The following is a 19,955-nucleotide window of genomic DNA, read 5'->3' as shown; positions in this document are numbered from 1 at the left end:
GCGACTTAGAGGTGAGGGCTAGTGGTAGAATGTCAGACACCTTAACCACTCAGCTACTGTGACTTAGAGGTGGAGGGCTAGTGGTAGAATGTTCAGATGGTAGAATTCAGACACCTTAACCACTCAGCTACTGTGACTTAGAGGTGGAGGGCTAGTGGTAGAATGTCAGACACCTTAACCACTCAGCTACTGTGATTTAGAGGTGGAGGGCTAGTGGTAGAATGTCAGACACCTTAACCACTCAGCTACTGTGACTTAGAGGTGGAGGGCTAGTGGTAGAATGTCAGACACCTTAACCACTCAGCTACTGTGACTTAGAGGTGGAGGGCTAGTGGTAGAATGTCAGACACCTTAACCACTCAGCTACTGTGACTTAGAGGTGGAGGGCTAGTGGTAGAATATCAGACTCCTCAACCACTCAACCTTCCCTACTTACTGACTTAAAATCTTAACCATTATATACCATATGCATGTAAGATAACAAGATGTATTTTGTAGGGATAGTTTTCATCGAATGCTGCTTGCGTTACTTTTAAGCTGTAATTGAAATGGATAGGATACAAGAAAAAGATTGTAGTTTAACAAGCAAACTTTCCGTTTTTCGGAAAATAATGACATATTAAGCGTAAAGCTGGAGAAGCAGTAATCAATCGATGTAAAAAAATATTGACAATTTAAAAAAAAAAGATAAGGAAAAAGAAATGGCTGCAGTTTAACAGTGACAAATCGATTGCCTGAGAAAGTGATATCATCTTAGATGCAGCAGATTACATGCTGGAGTTTTCCCGACAGTTTGTTGCAAAAATAAAAACCTTCTAGCGTAAAGCCGAAATGTTAGTCACAATACCGAACCATTCCAATACATCAATTACTCGGCCAGACCATGAAGCACAAACCCATTTCTCATGTATCAAGTGCTTGGTCCCGTTGGAAAACCAAAAAATCACTGGATATATATACTGCTCTGCCACATAATGGACAAGTCGGACATTCCGATCCCGCATTGTCCGACAAATATCCGCTACTTGGTGTTATCTTAGTGGGATTAGTTTGTCTGGATGCTACCAGTTACACTGGCTTAAACAAAAGACAGATCATAGATCGATGGCGGCACTTGTCGGATTACGACCACACACCGCAGTGTTACAAATGTCTTAATGTCAACTTCTGTCAGGCAATGATAAGTCAATTAAACCCTAGTGAACTATATCAGACACAACTTCCTCACACTGGATCAAACAAATGACATCTTATGAGAATCAAAATTTCATGAATATCTTTATATCATTCTGTTGTATGATCTATTTCCATAGGTCACTATGGCAGAAAAACCTTTAGTAATTGTCAAATTTCAATATGAATTTCATTCAGTAGCAAATCTGAGGTGAAAGTAACCTCATATGTTTTTTTCTAATTTAGAGAAATCCTCATCATGTTTGTATGTGAAAATAAACCAAAATTTTGACAAACGAAAACCTACATGCACATCTACCCATGGTTCTTAACAATACTTTCATTGAAATCGATCCCGTAGTTTAGGAGGAGTTGTTGAGACAAAAATTTTCTATGGACAGACGGGCAGACAGACAGACAGACAAGTTGATTCCAGTATACCCCCCCACTCCCTTAACTTCGTTACGGGGGTGGGGGGTGGTTATAATTATATTTGTACAAAAACTATCAGTAAAGTACAAGAACAGGACCAGGAGTTTCAGTGGCATATGTGTTTCCAGGACAATATGCTCCCTCCCTCCAAGGTCATCCCCCCCTCGACCATAATGATTGATCTTGATCATGATCTCTATACAGACTGAGTGAAGGCTGACTTACCTGAGCATACTCCTTTTCTATGATTGACCTCTGCCTTGCAAAATTTCTGAAAGAAAACAAGAGAAATACATAAGATAATTCAACACCCCTCTCAATAATACTGCTTCACATCATATTTGGTTGAAATCTGTCTTGGTATTATAGGAAGAGTAGTGGTTTAGACATCAGACAAAGACAAGTAAAGCAAGATGGCTTCCTGACCCAGATGACCTAAATTTTGCTAATAGGAAATTAAAGTGGGGAAATTAATTAGGGGATTAAAGTAAATCAACTAGTGAGAAATGTTTCAGAACTCATGACCATATACAGTAAAATACGTTATAAAAAACATGAATGGGGACCAACAAAATCTCTTTATTATAAGCACAGTTCTTTATACACTTATTACAGACATCTTATAGGGTAATAATATAAGACTCTTTCATGTGTAGATATGAAGGATAGGGATATTCTACCCGAGGGTCACAAAATGTAGTAAAACCCGAGGCTTGCTGTGGGTTTTGCAACATTCTGTGATCCCGAGGGTAGAATATCCCTATCCTTCATATCCACTTATGAAAGAGTATTTTTCTTTCATACCTCGACGTTTTATTGCAATTTTACAACTATAATATCCTGCCATTTTGAAATAAATTCGAAGAAATCTGGGACTGGAAGTCAATTTTCCATACATAAAAAATTATGTGATATTTTCAACACAAATTCCGTTGGTTGCATCTTTTATAGTAAAACTAATCTTCCATTCTTAGTTGCAGAGAAGAAGTCGTTTATATGGAAATAGCTAAATTGACCCCTTTTGACCCCACCCTTCAGGCTCCCGGGGGGGTCAGCCCCATCATTTGCAAAATTTTGAATCCAAACCCTATAAGGATGTAACCATTGCATTTTGAGCGCAATCCCATGTTAAGTTGCAGAGAAAAAGTCATTTATATGGAAATTGACCACTTTTGACCCCGCCCCTCAGGCCCTCGAGGGTCAGCCCTATCATTTGCTCAATTTGGAATCCCCAGCCTACAAGAATGCTACCATTGCATTATGGGTGCTATACCATGCTTAGTTGCAGAGAAGAAGTCATTTATATGGAAATAGCCTTTTGACCCCGCCCCTCAGGCCCCCCGGGGGTCAGCCCTATCATTTGCACAATTTTGAATCCCCACACTATAAGGATGCTACCATTGCATAATGGGTGCTATACCATGCTTAGTTGCAGAGAAGAAGTCATTTATATGGAAATAGCCAAATTGACCCCTTTTGACCCCGCCTCTCAGGCCCCGGGGGATCAGCCCTATCATTTGCACAATTTTGAATCCCCACCCTATAAGGATGCTACCATTGCATTATGGGTGCTATACCATACTTAGTTTCGGAGAAGAAGTCGTTTATATGGAAATATCATATTTGCAAAAAAAAATGTTACAATTTTGCCAAGGAAAATGAGATTTTGTTGACGCCGTGACGTCACGAGGCTTTATTGCATGGGTAGCCATGCAATACAGCCTCAGGCTACATGAGTTTATTGCCCTAGACCAGCCAGTATTACACCTGTAGGTATGAAAGAAAATTCACTGCATTATAACAATGAATTTGTTGTAAGTGTATATGTTACATGTTTTATTGTATTTGTGTTAGCAGGCCTATAAGGCCTTTTCTTTGTGAGTTAATGACTTAAAAAAAAAAACATTTTAAGTGTTTGAATCATGTTGCAACACAGGACAGTAATTATCTTATAATACTCTGACAATTTTATATATAGACTAGATTTAAAACCACATGTTGGAAGAGTTGTGTTACAATACCTATATAATACCTTCACATGTTGACTTTTGATAATTTACCTAAAGCTAAAATCACCTCCATATATACTGCTAGCTTAATAAACTATATCATATTAACATGTTTTAAATGCCAGTGTATAACAGTTTGTGTTTTTTACCTTGGTAACATGAACACATGAAGGATTTTAAATCATAGGTCAAATATCAAATCAATACTTAGGTATATATCTTGAGTTATATTTTTACAATTGATTAAAGGTCTGTTACATTCTTGTTTTAAACAAACTATCTCCATTACCGCTTATTTTTGTTGTACAACATTTTCAAATAATTTAAACTCATTGAAGAGTTCTATTTCTCAAGTGTAAAATACATAAGAATGAAACAAACACTCAAATAAAGGTAATTTCATATTATCTTCATGTGAAACTGTTTTCAAATGATTATATTTAGACCTTATTGAATGTGTAACGAATACCTTAAACTGCATTGGGTCTTTGAACTTTACAACTTATGTCAAACCGTAATAATATAAATCAATATATTAAAATTGCCACAACACAAAGACTAGTTGAATCTACAGAGTCCATCACAAATGTATGCTATTTATGTGTAATAATATTGAGCTCCGTGTGACATCTATATATTTATGACATCACATGTACATATACCTTGGAAATCACAATTCAGCTATGTTCAGCTGATCTTTATCTTGATAATTTATCATACCTTAATATGGCATAACTGTCCTCTTTATAATCTGACCCCTGTTTAATGCGGTATAATTGTTTGGCATTTTCCTTTTTTACTTTATAGTGTAAAACCTGGGCATATATATGCTGGTCCTAGTGATTGGTCTTTCCATGTTACAAAGTTATCTCCCTTGCAGAGAGGTATCGATTATGTCATTATTTTGTTCACATTGTTTTTTCTGAAAATTACAGTGAAAAACTTGTGTAATATTTGCATTTTTCTGTGCAAAAATAAAATTTGAAGTTGGGGGTGGGCAAGTTTAATAATGATAGAGGAGCTAGGTTTCAAGATTTTAAGTTACCCTCGCAAACCGATGATGTCACAATCAATACTTACCAAATCAGATACCTCTATGATATGCAAAGAGGGAATACTATTATATAAATTGACTTAATTTTTTTATCCTCTAACTGTTAACATATATACCATATTTGACCCCATATTTAAGCCCCTTGACCCTTAAAAAATTGAAGAAATCAAAGGGCCCTTAATTAAAGGACCAAATTTGGGATGATATTTCACAAAATCATTGCAAAGAGTGAAACATTAATCAATTTGCATAAGAAATCAAATCGAGAAACAAACAGTTTTCATTGATTCAGTCAGTATTTTTGAGTCAAGGTAAATTAAACTGAGGCCTAAAATGGGGGATGGGCACTGGCGAACACGGTATTGGTTCTCATATTTTTGACATGTGTTGGTTGTAATGTTAGTCACACCATTGTATGTCAAAAATACGATACAAACAGAAAACAAACTAGTATAGCTACTTATGAAGACGTGAAATTAAGTCACCGTAAACCTTACATAAATCCTTCATTTGTGTTGCTGTAGTAATTTCTGACCATTCATCATAAATTGATACAACACAATGCTAACTTTGTACATTTATTATTGGAAGTTTGGAAGAGTTCATACACTTATGACCTTCAAATCTTTAATAGTATGTGATAAATGTCGTAACCTTTCCATAAACGTACAATAAATTGGCTATTTAAACAGATTTCCTCTCTCCTCAGGGGTTACCAATAAATTCAGTCACTCCCACTCGAATTCTAATACAGTCCCAATATTGAAATCAAAACCCAGGTATTAAAATTTTATTCTTAAACTTCAATAATAGGCATATTGTTAAAACTGCAACCTAAGGGTTTTATACAAAGCAAGATTACAATAACTACATTTATTTTCACATAAAATTGCGATTTAAGTTCATTTCCATATTTAGGATCTTTATCAAGTATTCAAATGCACAAGCTATTGTCATTTTTGATACCAAATGTGCTAAGATTTGATCTTAGCATGAACACTGCAGCTATGTAGTAAACTATAAATTATATCGCCTCATAATTTAAGAGTTATGAATTTTGGTGCAAGAATTGTTTGTCTGTTTAACCAGTTATAATGATAGCACATTTGATTCCTAAGCTACAGCTGTGCCATGATTTCATAAAAACAATAATAGTCAAGATTCCTTTGTTCAATTTTAACTTTAAGGGAAATTCCGTTTTCTCCACCAGTGGGATACTTAGAACAGTTACCAATCACGAAAACAAAGCATGATAACCAGTGTTTTATTCCTTATTTTGGACAACAATACAAATCTGATTTTTTTTTCTCCTTGTTGGCTAGTCTTTAAGACTTGTAGCTATATATATCTGTTACTCACGAGACTGGGCAAAATTATAGAAATGAAATATCAAAAAAAATAATCTCAATAGGCTTGAGGTGGGTGTCCTTCAATTTGCTTTGATTAAGTTTGCTACAAGTGTTTTGCTCTTTGTTCGGAACAACCAAACCCTACAACACAAACACCCATGTAACAGCTCCCAAACATTTTTGCAATCTCTAATCATAGAAATTTCAAAGTGTTCCAAATATTTCCTTGAAAACCCTAAAGTTACTAGTGTGTAAGGAAGCCACCTGTGGAATACAGCTACCAGAAGGTCCGTTTCATTGCAACAAGGTAAAACGTATGCTGACTGCCGAGTATCAAGTTGGTTGGATGCACTTGGTTTTCTTTTTCTTATTTAAAGCTGTGATGTAGCTCTGGAAAAGTTTTTCTGCCAGGCTACTGGTAGTTTTTTCTAAGACTACAATCTCTAAGAAATGAAACAGGCCACTACTGTAAAAAAAAAAAAAAAACAGGCATAAGAGAGATAAGTTTTCCGTCCATGATTTTGGCAGAGTTTGTTTACCAGTTTTGCCTTTTTTTTTTGACTTCTTTAAATTCTGAAAAACCAAAATCTAAAACTCTAACAACCAAGAAGCAGCTCCCTCAAATTGTGGCAAAATTCAATTTTAGAAAATCCCTATAGATAGTAAAGTAAAGTCTTGAAATTTTTCTCAAGCTGCTTCGTGTTCATATGTCTTTTAGCTTTATGCCAGTGAAAGACTCACAAAAGTTCAAAATCCTGATAAACATTCTACATGTGAAAATATCCCATATGAAAATACCTGTTACTGTTGAAGAACATTGGACTGCGATCTTAGCCATCCATTAGGCTAATTAAGCTCAACCTGCAGGCTAAAATCTAAACGAGAGACAATATCCTGATCACTCTAACCCAGCTCAGTACAATACAGTTATCATAAAAATTCTATAGTTAGCCACTAATGGAACTTTGTGGCAAGCAAACCAATCCATGGGAACAATGAGTGATCTCGAGCATCGATCTCCAAACGCACCTTATCTGCAAGATTCTTGAAGAAATCAATCTTATCATATAATAGAGAGCGAAAAAAGTATCTTTCCCGAAGAAATTTCATCATCTTTTCAAAGCACAAAGTGCACGTAAAAAAAAAACTATTGCGTTAATACTTTGTGAAGTCTTTTGAAACTACTGCTGCCTGAAATTTACCAAGCGGGTAACAAGTTTACTTGGAGTAAATTGGTAATTGGATTTCATTATAGCTGGAATAGCCCTAATCAATGCCAGTTTTATGCTACAAGGGATACCGTTATTGGTGAATTTGTGACCGTGACGAGTCTGTACCAAGGCAGACACAAGGCTTGTTTTATTAGATCTTTTGACAATAACGTGAAGACAGCAGTGGATAGCACCGTAGGGCTCGGGAAATAGGTCTGTTTTGGTTGTTTGTACGAAAACCAATATGTGATGTCTATAGATGTTAGAGCAACACTTATTGAACTCTATCAGGCCAGCTGTCAAATGTACCGTCAAATATCATATATTATATATTGTTTGTTACACAAATCAAAGCATCCCAATCTTTAGCACAGGATGTAACATTGTTCATCAAATTTTTCATGGTATGTCAGAACATTAATCATGGTGTAGACAAAATATACATCAATACATCAAGTCTTTCATAATGTAAAATTGATGTTAATATTCATCAAATCTTTCATGGTATAAAATAGAATATTCATCAAATCTTTAATGGTATAAAATAGAATATTCATCAAATCTTTCATGGTATAAAATAGAATATTCATCAAATCTTTCATGGTATACAATAGAATATTCATCAAATCTTTCATAATATAAAGTAGAATATTCATCAAATCATTGGTTAAGCTAACAAATTTTACTCAGTGTACATTTTTCGTTAAGCTTACCAATTGTGTGATTGTAGCAGGCACTTGCCATTGGTTAAGCTAACAAGTTTTACACAGAGTACATCTTTCGTTAAGCCAACCAACTGTGTGATTGTAGCAGGCACTTGTCATTGGTTAAGCTAACAAGTTTTACTCAGAGTACATCTTTCGTTATGCTTACAAAATGTGTGATTGTAGCAGGCACTTGTCATTGGTTAAGCTAACAAGTTTTACTCAGAGTACATCGTTCGTTAAGCTTACCAACTGTGTGATTGTAGCAGGCACTTGTCATTGGTTAAGCTAACAAGTTTTACTCAGAGTACATCGTTCGTTAAGCTTACCAATTGTGTGATTGAAGCAGGCACTTGTCATTGGTTAAGCTAACAAGTTTTACTCAGAGTACATCTTTCGTTAAGCTAACCAACTGTGTGATTGTAGCAGGCACTTGTCATTGGTTAAGCTAACAAGTTTTACTCAGAGTACATCTTTCGTTAAGCTTACCAATTGTGTGATTGAAGCAGGCACTTGTCATTGGTTAAGCTAACAAGTTTTACTCAGAGTACATCTTTCGTTAAGCTTACCAATTGTGTGATTGTAGCAGGCACTTGTCATTGGTTAAGCTAACAAGTTTTACTCAGAGTACATCTTTCGTTAAGCTAACCAACTGTGTGATTGTAGCAGGCACTTGTCATTGGTTAAGCTAACAAGTTTTACTCAGAGTACATCTTTCGTTAAGCTAACCAACTGTGTGATTGTAGCAGGCACTTGTCATTGGTTAAGCTAACAAGTTTTACTCAGAGTACATCTTTCGTTAAGCTTACCAACTGTATGATTGTAGCAGGCACTTGTCATTGGTTAAGCTAACAAGTTTTACTCAGAGCACATCCTTCATTAAGCTAACCAACTGTGTGATTGTAGCAGGCACTTGTTTATCTTCAGTGGCATCAGACCACTCTAAGTACACTTGAATTAATGAGACTACAGAAGTCATACAAGACATTCTAATCAAAGTTTACACACCCTCGCATTATTACACAAGCATTATGTTAAAGAAACAGACATAAGTTGTTGCTGTTGTGCATTATTAATTGCATGCTGTGCGAGATGACATCATATTTTATTTGTACCATTTTAGGAACAGGTTCTCAAAAACTGCCACAATCAACTGTCCAAAAATAACTGAACTCATGATTCCTAGGTGTTGGGCTAGTGGTAGACTGATCACCAGACCTAGACTGGCCACCAATCTGTAGAATATTGAAAACAAAAACAACAATTTTGCAAAAAATTTTAGCTTGATTTTTTTTTGTCTCTTCTAGATATCTGATTCTATAGACTTACCTGGTACGTTTCAAACTAGGGGGAGATAATCAGGTATAGAACTCTGCTGAGAAAATCTTAAAACAACTTAGGGACTGGTAGCCAGTCTGCATTTCTTAGCAGACTTAGCTTCTATTATACAGTTAAAGTATGGGGTTGAGGGATATAGCAAGTTTCTGGTTTCCTGAGACTTGTCTTTTTCTCATACTTTAACTGTTTTAATATACCGATACATATATGATTAAACTACAAATATATTTATCTCGTACGTTAAGTTTATATTCCTGTCGCGTATGGCCATGGTCATTGGAGATTGAGAGAATTTTACATTGTAATAGATATACTCAATCTTAGCTTCGAACATTCAAATTATTCTGAGATTATAATTGTGATTCCATGGCCGTTTTGGTTTGCTTCTATTCAAACAGCAGGTTATAATTTGATTCCGCTATGATTTCTCAATATTTCAACATTTTATACGACTAGGCATAACATGTAAATTTATATACAATTGTATTGCTGAAATTCCAAGATGTTAACCACTTACATGTAGCCTAAAAATGAATATAACAACTTTACGTACATGTACATATAAAAGGCATTGTCCTCTAACCCAATTACATTTTTCACAAACCTCTCACTTTGAGGATAAATATGACAACATGTTCGGTAACAGATTCCGATCAATACAAACGTTGTTTGATTACGTCACCGAGGTGGTGTGATCGGAAACTAGCTCCGCCCAATTGTTACGTTGCTTAGCAACTGATTAAGTGATCAGAAACAAGTCCCTCCCACCTTGAATCTGATTGGTTAAACGGAAATAGCCGAGTCAGGGTGTGTGCTAGCTTCCAGGGGTGTGTTAGTTCGAAGGACTAACACACAGGTGAGTGAGAGTTTTTGAAAAAAGTAGGGAGCTAGTCAATTAAACCATGCAACTTTTATATAGAGTAAAATAAAGTAGAGGTATATTAAACAAGATTATCTCCTCCTAGTTTGAAACTTTTTCTCTAAAATCAGATATGTAGTAGAAAGAGACATAATCAAGCCAAATTGAATGTTTTTGATATTCCAGAGACTGATGACCGTTACGGACTAGCGGTAGACTGGTGCCCACGTAGAATAAACACCTTTACCACTTCGTCAACAATCAATATTATACCAAACACCATTAAAAACAAAGAGAGATTGAACTCCATCCTCAAGATGAAGGTTACAGCCAAAAATATGCATACATGGCATTAAAACAGTGACGACGGAATGTCACAGGCTGTCCCAGATTGATGGTCTGTGTTAATCTGTCGCTTCATTCTTGAATGTGTGAAAGGGGCTTAAGACTCAAGCTCATTAATGGAGGTCTAAAGATATGTGTAAAGAAATGGCAGAATGTTGAACACCTAAACCACTAGGCCAATACAACAAGATTTCATCGGCATTTGTATGGCTCGTGAGTTTCGGGTGTATTTTGCTGAACCTCTTATTAAGTCCTAGACCATTTAGGACATGTGTGGTTTAGGAGGCAGAGGAAAGCCAAAGTACATGAAGAAAATCCACTGACCAATAGACAGTTCCTTGTAAATATCCATCATGGGTTTCAGAATCACAACTCAGAGCTAGGTGGAAAATATTGTTGGAACACCTTAATCACTTGGCAGCAAGATTTCATTCTGCTAATGTCATTAACTCATTTACCCCTAAAGACACATTTGGACTCTTCCAATTCAAAGAATGGAACAGTCGAATATGAATTTTTAGGGTAAATGAGTTAATTTTGTTGCACACATATAAATGCTGTCTTGGAAAGCACTGCAGAAATAAAACAGGGTTGATTATCATGCAGTGGAGTCAGTTTTTGTTGAAATACCTTTAGACAAGGAGAATTAGATCGATTGGCTACCATGAATAGTTATTATAATACCCAGATTCTGAATGGAATCCCTAGATTGAATTTTCCTAAGCTGAAACCATAATAATAGGTTAGAACCAACATTTCCTAGATCCCAGAGCCTGCCTCATAAACACTGGTGTATTAAAACGAGCCCATGCCTTGGTGAAATTATCCGTTAAAATAGACCCATCATCATCGGCCAATGAGATTCCAGAATGCTGAATGCGATACCTGCAGTAGATCTAGATGAATCAAAGCATGGTCGACTCTGTGTAGTTTCAACATTAAACAAAAATAACGACCACAGATGCCAGCAACCTGTATTTATATTCTTGTATATATAAATACCCTATCTCGGTTATCGAATTGAAAGTTCTGAAAACATAAAAAGGTATTTTTGTACCTAAAGATATCTCTTGTTATCTAGGGCTGTCGTAGAGCTCTTCAAAGCAAACATGAAAACTAGAAATGGTATCAGAACTTTTATTTTTACAATTAGCTTCAGCATGTGTCGGCTAATGTTAAGAAAATTAAACACGCAGGAAACACTCAACGGGGATGCACATTAATTGAGGGAGGTCTCGGAAGATCGAAAGTAAATCATCATTATGGAAAACAACCTGACGTTACTGTGTAAACATTTGTTTGTTACACTGAATTGGCTTCGGTAAACACAACTAAATCACATTAGAGTTTTTTTGCATAAAAGAACATTTTTAAAACTAGATGTTACATAATTCATGTTATGCATCAGATATCATGCAGTAAATGCTATAAAGAGGAGGTTGATTAACTCATTCATCCCTGAAATTTCATAATGGACTGGTCTAGAGTTTGATTTAGAAGAGTCTAAATATATGTTAAGGGGTGAATGCTTATAGCAATAAAGGCATTGTGATTGTATACCACTGTTTTAACCACAATGAAATCAAAGATTTAATTTTTATCTTCCGAATCTTGTTGCAGACTTATCGACCCTCCACTCTATGTCTCTGTATAATGTGGCAAGGTGAAGATTTGCAGGATCTTTGAAAGTGTACGTACTGTTCAGTGAAATAGCACTATAAAAGTAGGCAAAAACTAAATATATATTGCAATACAAATTATTATTGGAAAACAATTTCAATAGAAAATCAAAATGTAAACTTTTTGATCAACAACACATAGTGTGTTTGATACACTGTGTTTTAGTAATGAGATATAATATCTCAGAGACACAAGTGATGAAGTATGACAGTTTTATTCGGGCCATCATTTAATACAAACATACAGCAGTCTCCCAAAACAGAAATGCAAGCACTCAATGATAGGGTAGGCATGTATGTCAGATATACTGGAAAGGTCCTTCAATGCTCTAAGCTACTGATAATATGTGGAAACTTAAATTACCAGAAATGGGATATTCATTCACAAAATGTGTAGCTGAATTCGAAGATGATAGAAAATCAAATGAAATGTATTGTACCTCAACCCTAGATATAGTCGATATGTTCCCTGTACGCAAAATGAAACCAAATCCGTCTTGGCGAAAAGCATCTGCCTGATCCAGACCGACGATCCTAATTCTGTTATGTAACTATCGGACCGTCCAAATATACAAAAACAGCTATGTTACAACATTAGCTACAGGTCCAACTGTTGTCCAATTGAGTTAGTCTCACGACCTTTTCATTGATGTATTTGTCTGGATAAGGTAAATCAATGGCCAACACATTGGTGTCTGAAATTGTGTTTGTATAAGGATTCTTAATCAGTTTTAACCAGATTTTACTTCGTAATTACAAACATTTTAAAACAGAAAGCCAAAATTGTGATCTGGCACCAGAAGAGTTCTTTCTAATAGCAACTTTTTATTACTTGTTTTGAAAAGGATCATTTATATCTATATAATGTCATGCCAGGATTTGGAGGAGAAAGAAATTCGGAGTACCAAGAGAAAAAGCACCAACATAGAGTCAATACCTGGCAATTACATATACATGTATTTCCACATATGATTTTCAATTAAGCTCTGACACTGATGTGAAGGACCAACATAGAATGATAGACATATTCACTCCAATTTTTGAATACAGTTAATTAATTTGCTTTGTTGATCTAAAGATGAAATTAAAAAAAAAAAAAAAGATACAATCAATATTTTTTTTCATGTTTATATGTTCTAAGGAAAGTGATCTTAATCCTAAAAGTCATTTTATGACCAACATTTGCATAAAACTTGACATTTTTTTACATTTAGTAAGCAATATGTGTTATGGTTACTCTCAAATTGTGTCATAATTTCCATAAATAAAACTGTCTTAGATTTCAACACAATTTGCAAAATCATTCTGAATTTTAATGATTATTATATCCAACGATCAAAATTTGATAATTTAATATTTATCACTAAATGTATGAGTACACATGCACTTGAAGCCATCTTGTGTGTTAAGGAAGTACACAAAATTGGCCGTTCCTTTTGGATCATCTTCCATGCTTTTGACTTTTTGTTGGAGAAGTTGACAAGTTCTGTTGCGACTAGCACTACTGAGCTTGCGCTCCCTGTCCGAGGTTTCCGAAGCAATTACTTTAAAATCCTCAGGTTCTGAACCTAGTAATCATCCTTTCCTCTCACAATTCAACCCTCTTCACCCCGGCATTATCTCATAATTACTCCATAACTCTTCTGTCATCGAGAAAGAAAATAAATCTTGAGTTGAAATATCATAATCATCCATCATACTTGAAAATCTCTCAACAGAAAAATCATTAAGGTTTAAGAACAAATTCTGATTTAATAGAACTGGCGACTGTAACTTACGCGATAAATTCCATTAGATATTTGTGTATGTTGTCATAGTTACGTTGTCAATAATTCCTTCATTATAATAACACATTATCGGCTGTATGTCTGTGGCATCTGATCAATTAAGTCAAGGCTAGAAGTATTAATACTGTAGTGACCAAGGTAGACAAATTTAATTGTATTCTATAGCTACCACAATTGGGTCACAGTAGCTGAGTGGTTAAGGTGTCTGACATTCTACCACTAGCCCTCCATCTGTGGGTCACAGTGGGTGAGTGGTTAAGGTGTCTGTCATTCTACCACTAGCCCTCCATCTGTGGGTCACAGTAGCTAAGTGGTTAAGGTGTCTGACATTCTACCACTAGCCCAGCCCTCCATCTGTGGGTCACAGTAGCTGAGTGGTTTCCACTAGCCCTACAGCTCTGGGTCACAGTGGCTGAGCGGTTAAGGTGTCTGACATTCTACCACAAGCCGTCCACCTATGGCCCACGGTAGCTTAGTGGGTAAGGTGATTGACATCTACCTCTAGCCCTCTAGTTTTGGTTATTTGTATGATTATTAATTTCTATATTAGCTAATGTAAAAGACTTCTAACACTAGTCACTGTTCATTGTCTTCACCAAGCAATTAAAATGGAAATTCCAACACACATTCACCTATGAAACACAAGTTTGAAGACCTTGCTGCAATTGCATGAACCAAGTCAAATGCTGTAATTTTTTCTGCCAGAACTCTACCTTTGCTCCAATGCCTTGCACTTTGTATGATCTTAAATGACCATGTGTTCCACCCAACTGCAGGTATAATGTCTTACAATAACTTGATTTATAGACAGTTCACATTTGTATGTTCAATAAATCTGCCTTTACTATGATATAAATACTGAATCATTGTATATTATATTATTTAATAGATTACACCCATTGTATCTCTATATGAAAGCAACACTGAGAGAGCAAATCCTAATATGTTCCTCTCACACTAATCAAGTCCACAAAGTATCCCCCTCAAAAAGGGCCACGGTGACCAAGCGATCAACATGTCTTGACGTTTTACCACAAGCAATATAATGAACCTCTGGGTCTTGAGTTTGAATCTCATATGGGACATGTTGCCGGGTACTGATCACTGGCAGGTGGAATTTTTTTCATGGGTACTCCAGCTTTCCTCCACCATCTAAACCTAGTACATTTTTTATGTTCTTAAATGACTCTGGCTGATAATCAATACTTTAATAATAAACCAAATTTAACTAATCTTTCAGTAGTATGGTCCACATCCTATCCCATCTAATTATAATCTGCCCTTCCTCGACTATCAACCCAAACCCGCTCTAACTCTGTCAACAGCAAAGTACCAACTAACTTACTTTGTGAACATATTTCATGTGATGCCCCTGGCCCCTCAACAATAACCCACTACTATACCCCACCACCATCAACTCAACCCCCTAACAAACTCATTATACAACCCCTACTCCCCATCCTCACACTGAACAGGAATCCCCATCCCACGTACATATCTTAAACTTTTTCGGCCACCGACAGATCCAAACTCCAGCCCCACCCCTTGAACAGAAACTAATGACAACGTGATATTTTACACAGCGAATACACTTTCTAAATGTGTGCAGTTGGATTGTCAAATTACATCACTACAGGTCCTGGGTTGATATTTCATGATAACTTCCCTGCCTCAAGCTACAGCTGCTAGGGTGTCCTACCCTAATAGTGATGACTTTATATATAATGTTATATACCGCTGTCTGGGTATATACACAGGTATATATACAGGATTTAACCTTGGGTGACATCAATGTGACACCTGTATTTCTCAAGGTCAAACTCATCTCCATACTTATTAACACATATTCAGTGAAGAAAGGGCCTAACAACCAGGAACATCTTAACTTAACTTAACAATGACCCACATTATCGTTTATGTTTGAAGAAGCATCACCAGTAGTATCACTATACAAACATTATATGTAAGCTAATGGGGTATTCTGGTATAGGCTGCCTGTGGCACACTGCTATGAAAATGAAATATTTAGAACATTGATTATAGAGACAAATGCTATAACTGACATTGCCGTATCCTACACTTCAAGAAGTTTTATAGTAAAACTATGGTATCAATCTTTTATTCTCGGCTGGTTGGTCGATTAGGCTTGACATCCTATCAACAGCTAAGTTCAATTAAGGACGATCTCACTTGTATGTTGTGTGTGTAAATGTCCATGTTTTGGGAGGCTGTAATAATTTGCGTTGTGTCTCATTGTGATAGTGTAAACTCATGCCCTTTTTATAGTGCTATCTCACTGAAGCATGCTGCCAAAGACAACGAACAGCAAACCCCACCCGGTCATGTACATTATACTGACAATGTCTAAAGCAGTCGTCCCATCCCTTTATGTTATAAGGAACAAAAACTACAACTTATATAAAGCACAATGTGTCTTGGCCAGGGCACATAACCCAGAGACTTTCTCACACAGGCGAGCACTCATCTGAAGACCAGAAGAGAGGTAATTGATGATTAATCTGGGTATGTAACATATAATTGTTAAATATGATGATTGTATGACAATCCACCACAATGTAGTCAGACACTTTCAAGAAGTGCTCCACAGTAAATTCAGATCTAGATACTCCATTACCAAATTAAGCCTTCAGCAACAATACCATAATTTTGCCAACCTGTTGTTTCTGATTCTTCAAATTCCTCACCTAGCAAATATCTTTGCAGTCCATCTAATGACAACTACGTACCAGTATCCCTCCCAAATACTCTATCAACAATTTTAACCAAAGTTTACAGGCATCACCTCAAATATTCTTTTACAAGCTCCTCCTTCTCAGTCTTGCCAAATTCATATTTAGGTGACAGTTGCAATATAGAGAAATTGACTTTGGTGGGGAATGAATCGAATGGGAGGCAAATATGAATTTGGCAGGACTGTGAAGGAATTTGAAGGTTGAAAGGGGTGGTTGCTGAATGCAAACAGAGATAACTTTATCAACTTCAAGAAAATTTGGTCCAGAGCTTTATCATTTTATTGGCTCCTGAAAAATATATGGGGACTGTTTGTTAATGTGAATCAAAAAGTGTTCCTATATTATGACAGGTAGCATGATCACCGACCCTCTAAATATCGAAGTGACATTGACCTCTACAACAAAGTCAAGGTCATTTAATTGACTTTGTGTGAACCATCCCAATCATTCTTTACAAACCAGCCATCCCTGGTGACCAAATTCCTAGCATCCCTATTCATTAACACCCAACCCTTAATTTACATGTAGTATTTCACATTCTCACACATTTTATCCCCTTCGTTCCATTTCACAATTAACAGATAGGGGCCTGGACAGCATCCTCTTCACTCAACTTACTATAAAATACAGGTAACATGATCCTGTACCTTTATTTAATCCTCACAAATGTCTGTCTCCAGAGGTCAGATGTCAAATTGCCACGCAAGTTCACACTGTTACTACTCCTCTAAGGACGAAATTGGGTCATACAGGTAAACAACACAGGTAAAAAATGTCATCGAGTTATTTCTGCTCCCTGATGCTTTCATAACTGACTATTTTACAATTTATTTTATCATTAGAACATTTAGTGGTCTTATTTTTTTCTTAATTTCAATATATCTATGTAGTTGTCATGCATGTACAAAATATAGTTTTGTGGAATATTGCATTATGTAATTGTGTGGTAATTAAGTCTTGATATATATAGAAAATTCCTGTCATATTTCATTCTCTTATACTTCATTGTATACAAATGTAGAAATTCATAGAAAATGACGATGAATAGGATGCGATTTTACCAAGAGAGATTTTCTTTACCACTTGGCTACCAAGGCCCCAGATTCTAAGATCAATGTGATATATATGCATATACCTGCAGGTATACATGTTCAAATGTATACTTTACAAAATTAAAAAAAAAATTATAAATTAATTCACAATGTGTATGCAAACTCAGGTATTTTCATTTCCAATGCAAAACACTTATATCATACCCAAATTTATATGTATTGACAGAAGGATTTTAATACACTGATACTGATGGCATTTATTTGATAAAATATATTTATCACCACTTATATATACATTCAATGTTTCTATATTTAACAGAATATATAGTCCTTTTCAACATTTCTACATTTATATTGATCTTTTTTAAAACTAATTATGACATGATTCACTTTTGCATATATTGTGAAATTAGTAGCAAATATTGCAAATGATTTCAATATCAATGTGCAGATAGAGTTGATCTCGATCATGCAGGTGCTATATATATATTTAAAGCAAAATCTAAGATAACACTTTTCTATTCCTTTTCTTTTTTATTTACGACACAAAATTTACCTTTTATTTTGAAGGTTATTGTATTGTGACTTTTATATGTCTTACGTTACATGTTACAAGTACATGTATACTTATATTTGACATGACATTTTGCTTCACGGTGTGGGGACGTGTCCCAGTAATTAGCCCATACCAGTGTGGGGATTTGACCCGACGGTGGGGACGTGTCCCAGGGACCAGCCCCTATATCAGTTACAAATTGAAGGGGGCGTAAATCCTGCGATGTCAACAAACACGGTGGCAGCCTCGAATGTGTATTGATAAAAGATTGGGGCTCCACACGGGAGATATCGATCGTTATCTGTACAAGGAAATCAAAATAATTATAATTTTAGACAACAATGTTCCTATCACTGACCCTCACGTGTTTCCCTTCAAACTCACCTGATATCTTCCAATAGGTCACACTCTTGCTGATGTTTCGCTTGAAGCTTTGACACCTGTTCGGCATGGATGTTCTTCAAAGCCGTCGTATGTTTTACCTGGAAATAAAACCACAAATCCCAATAGACATCACTTCATTAAATCCCAGAAATTTCGTAAAGATATCTAACTTGTGTATCCTTGTTAAATCCATTGTATACCTTTCTCGGAGGGGGCTGCATTTTGACATCACTGAGTGAACTCCCGTACTACGTTCGACTCGACAACACTCTCCGCCATTCTGTGGTACGGGCCAACTGGGCTGATCCATTTACCTCCCCGGATCGCCTTTGTTACGGTTCAGGCAGACTGAAGTTTCTCAGAGCATCATCAGCTTAATAATACAGTATACCGGAGTTTATTTACGGTGTAATATTAATTTAAAACAAAAGACTGCTTATTTTCATTTGATAGTTAGATAAAAAATATTTAGAAATATTCATCCTTTAAAATATACACGTGGATTTTATACAACTTCAAATTACAAAACATCAAATGAAGTAATCGAAGTTGACTAGGCTTTTATCCTCGTTCAATTAAAAATGAACATTGTCATACTATGTGTACATCACTGAACATGTTTACACATAATTATAGACACATGAGTTAATTGATTTTAATTAGATCACGAAACTTAATGGTTGAGTTTGGAAAAATCAGAGATTATTATTTTATTTAATTCTCTGATTAATTTTATAAATCCTTGGTTTATATAATTATTAATTTTATAAATCCTTGGTTTATATAATTATCTGAAATTTGCTATGAATAGGGCACCAGCGTTAAATTATCACACGATTTTGAACAGAACCTTTCGACAGTCAAGCATTTTTCAGATGTAAAAATCTCAACATTTTCTATGCATCCAATAAAGGAATTTTTAATATGATTTGATCAATATGATAAACCCCTGTATAGACTAAAGAATGTGATTCTTGATTAATTGATTCAAAGACGGTACAACCTACAGAATTAATGTCTAAATTCACAAATCCAAGGTGTCCATAATTCGGAAAAGTTTTTTTTCAAGACATGCGACTTTTTCATATCTGTAACTTAGCAATTGTGTGTGTGAGGGAGGGGGACGGGGCCGGGGCTACTTATATAACTGGGATTATGGGGGAGGGGGAGGCGGGAGGGAGTGGGCCTGAGCTACTTATATAACTGGGGTTGGGGGGGGGAGGGGGCCGGGGCTACTTATTTACATCCGAACACAGACGATGACATATTG

At 35.8% G+C, this 19,955-nt stretch overlaps 1 protein-coding gene across 6 annotated transcripts in view; it reads right to left on the bottom strand.

Moving 5' to 3' along the window:
- Nucleotides 1-19,955, bottom strand: part of LOC138328483 (protein nervous wreck-like) — an 83,237-nt gene that overhangs the window by 61,310 nt on the left and 1,972 nt on the right. For 5 of the 6 annotated variants that reach the window (XR_011209216.1, XM_069275303.1, XM_069275305.1 and 2 more), the window contains exons 1-3: nt 18,886-19,014; nt 18,686-18,783; nt 1,831-1,876 (exon numbers count right to left, since the gene is read on the bottom strand). Coding sequence is in view for 5 of the 6 variants with exons in the window: in XM_069275303.1 (XP_069131404.1) it covers nt 1,831-1,876; nt 18,686-18,783; nt 18,886-18,906 (165 nt within the window). In the remaining variant the exon portion in view is untranslated. Of the gene's footprint in view, nt 1-1,830; nt 1,877-18,685; nt 18,784-18,885; nt 19,015-19,955 lie in introns of those variants that run through there. The other variant, XM_069275304.1, reaches the window with a different exon arrangement.

Source organism: Argopecten irradians, chromosome 7 (genome assembly GCF_041381155.1).
Source record: "Argopecten irradians isolate NY chromosome 7, Ai_NY, whole genome shotgun sequence".
NCBI classification, from domain to species: Eukaryota; Metazoa; Mollusca; class Bivalvia; order Pectinida; family Pectinidae; genus Argopecten; species Argopecten irradians.
This window is presented reverse-complemented; position numbering and strand designations above follow the sequence as displayed.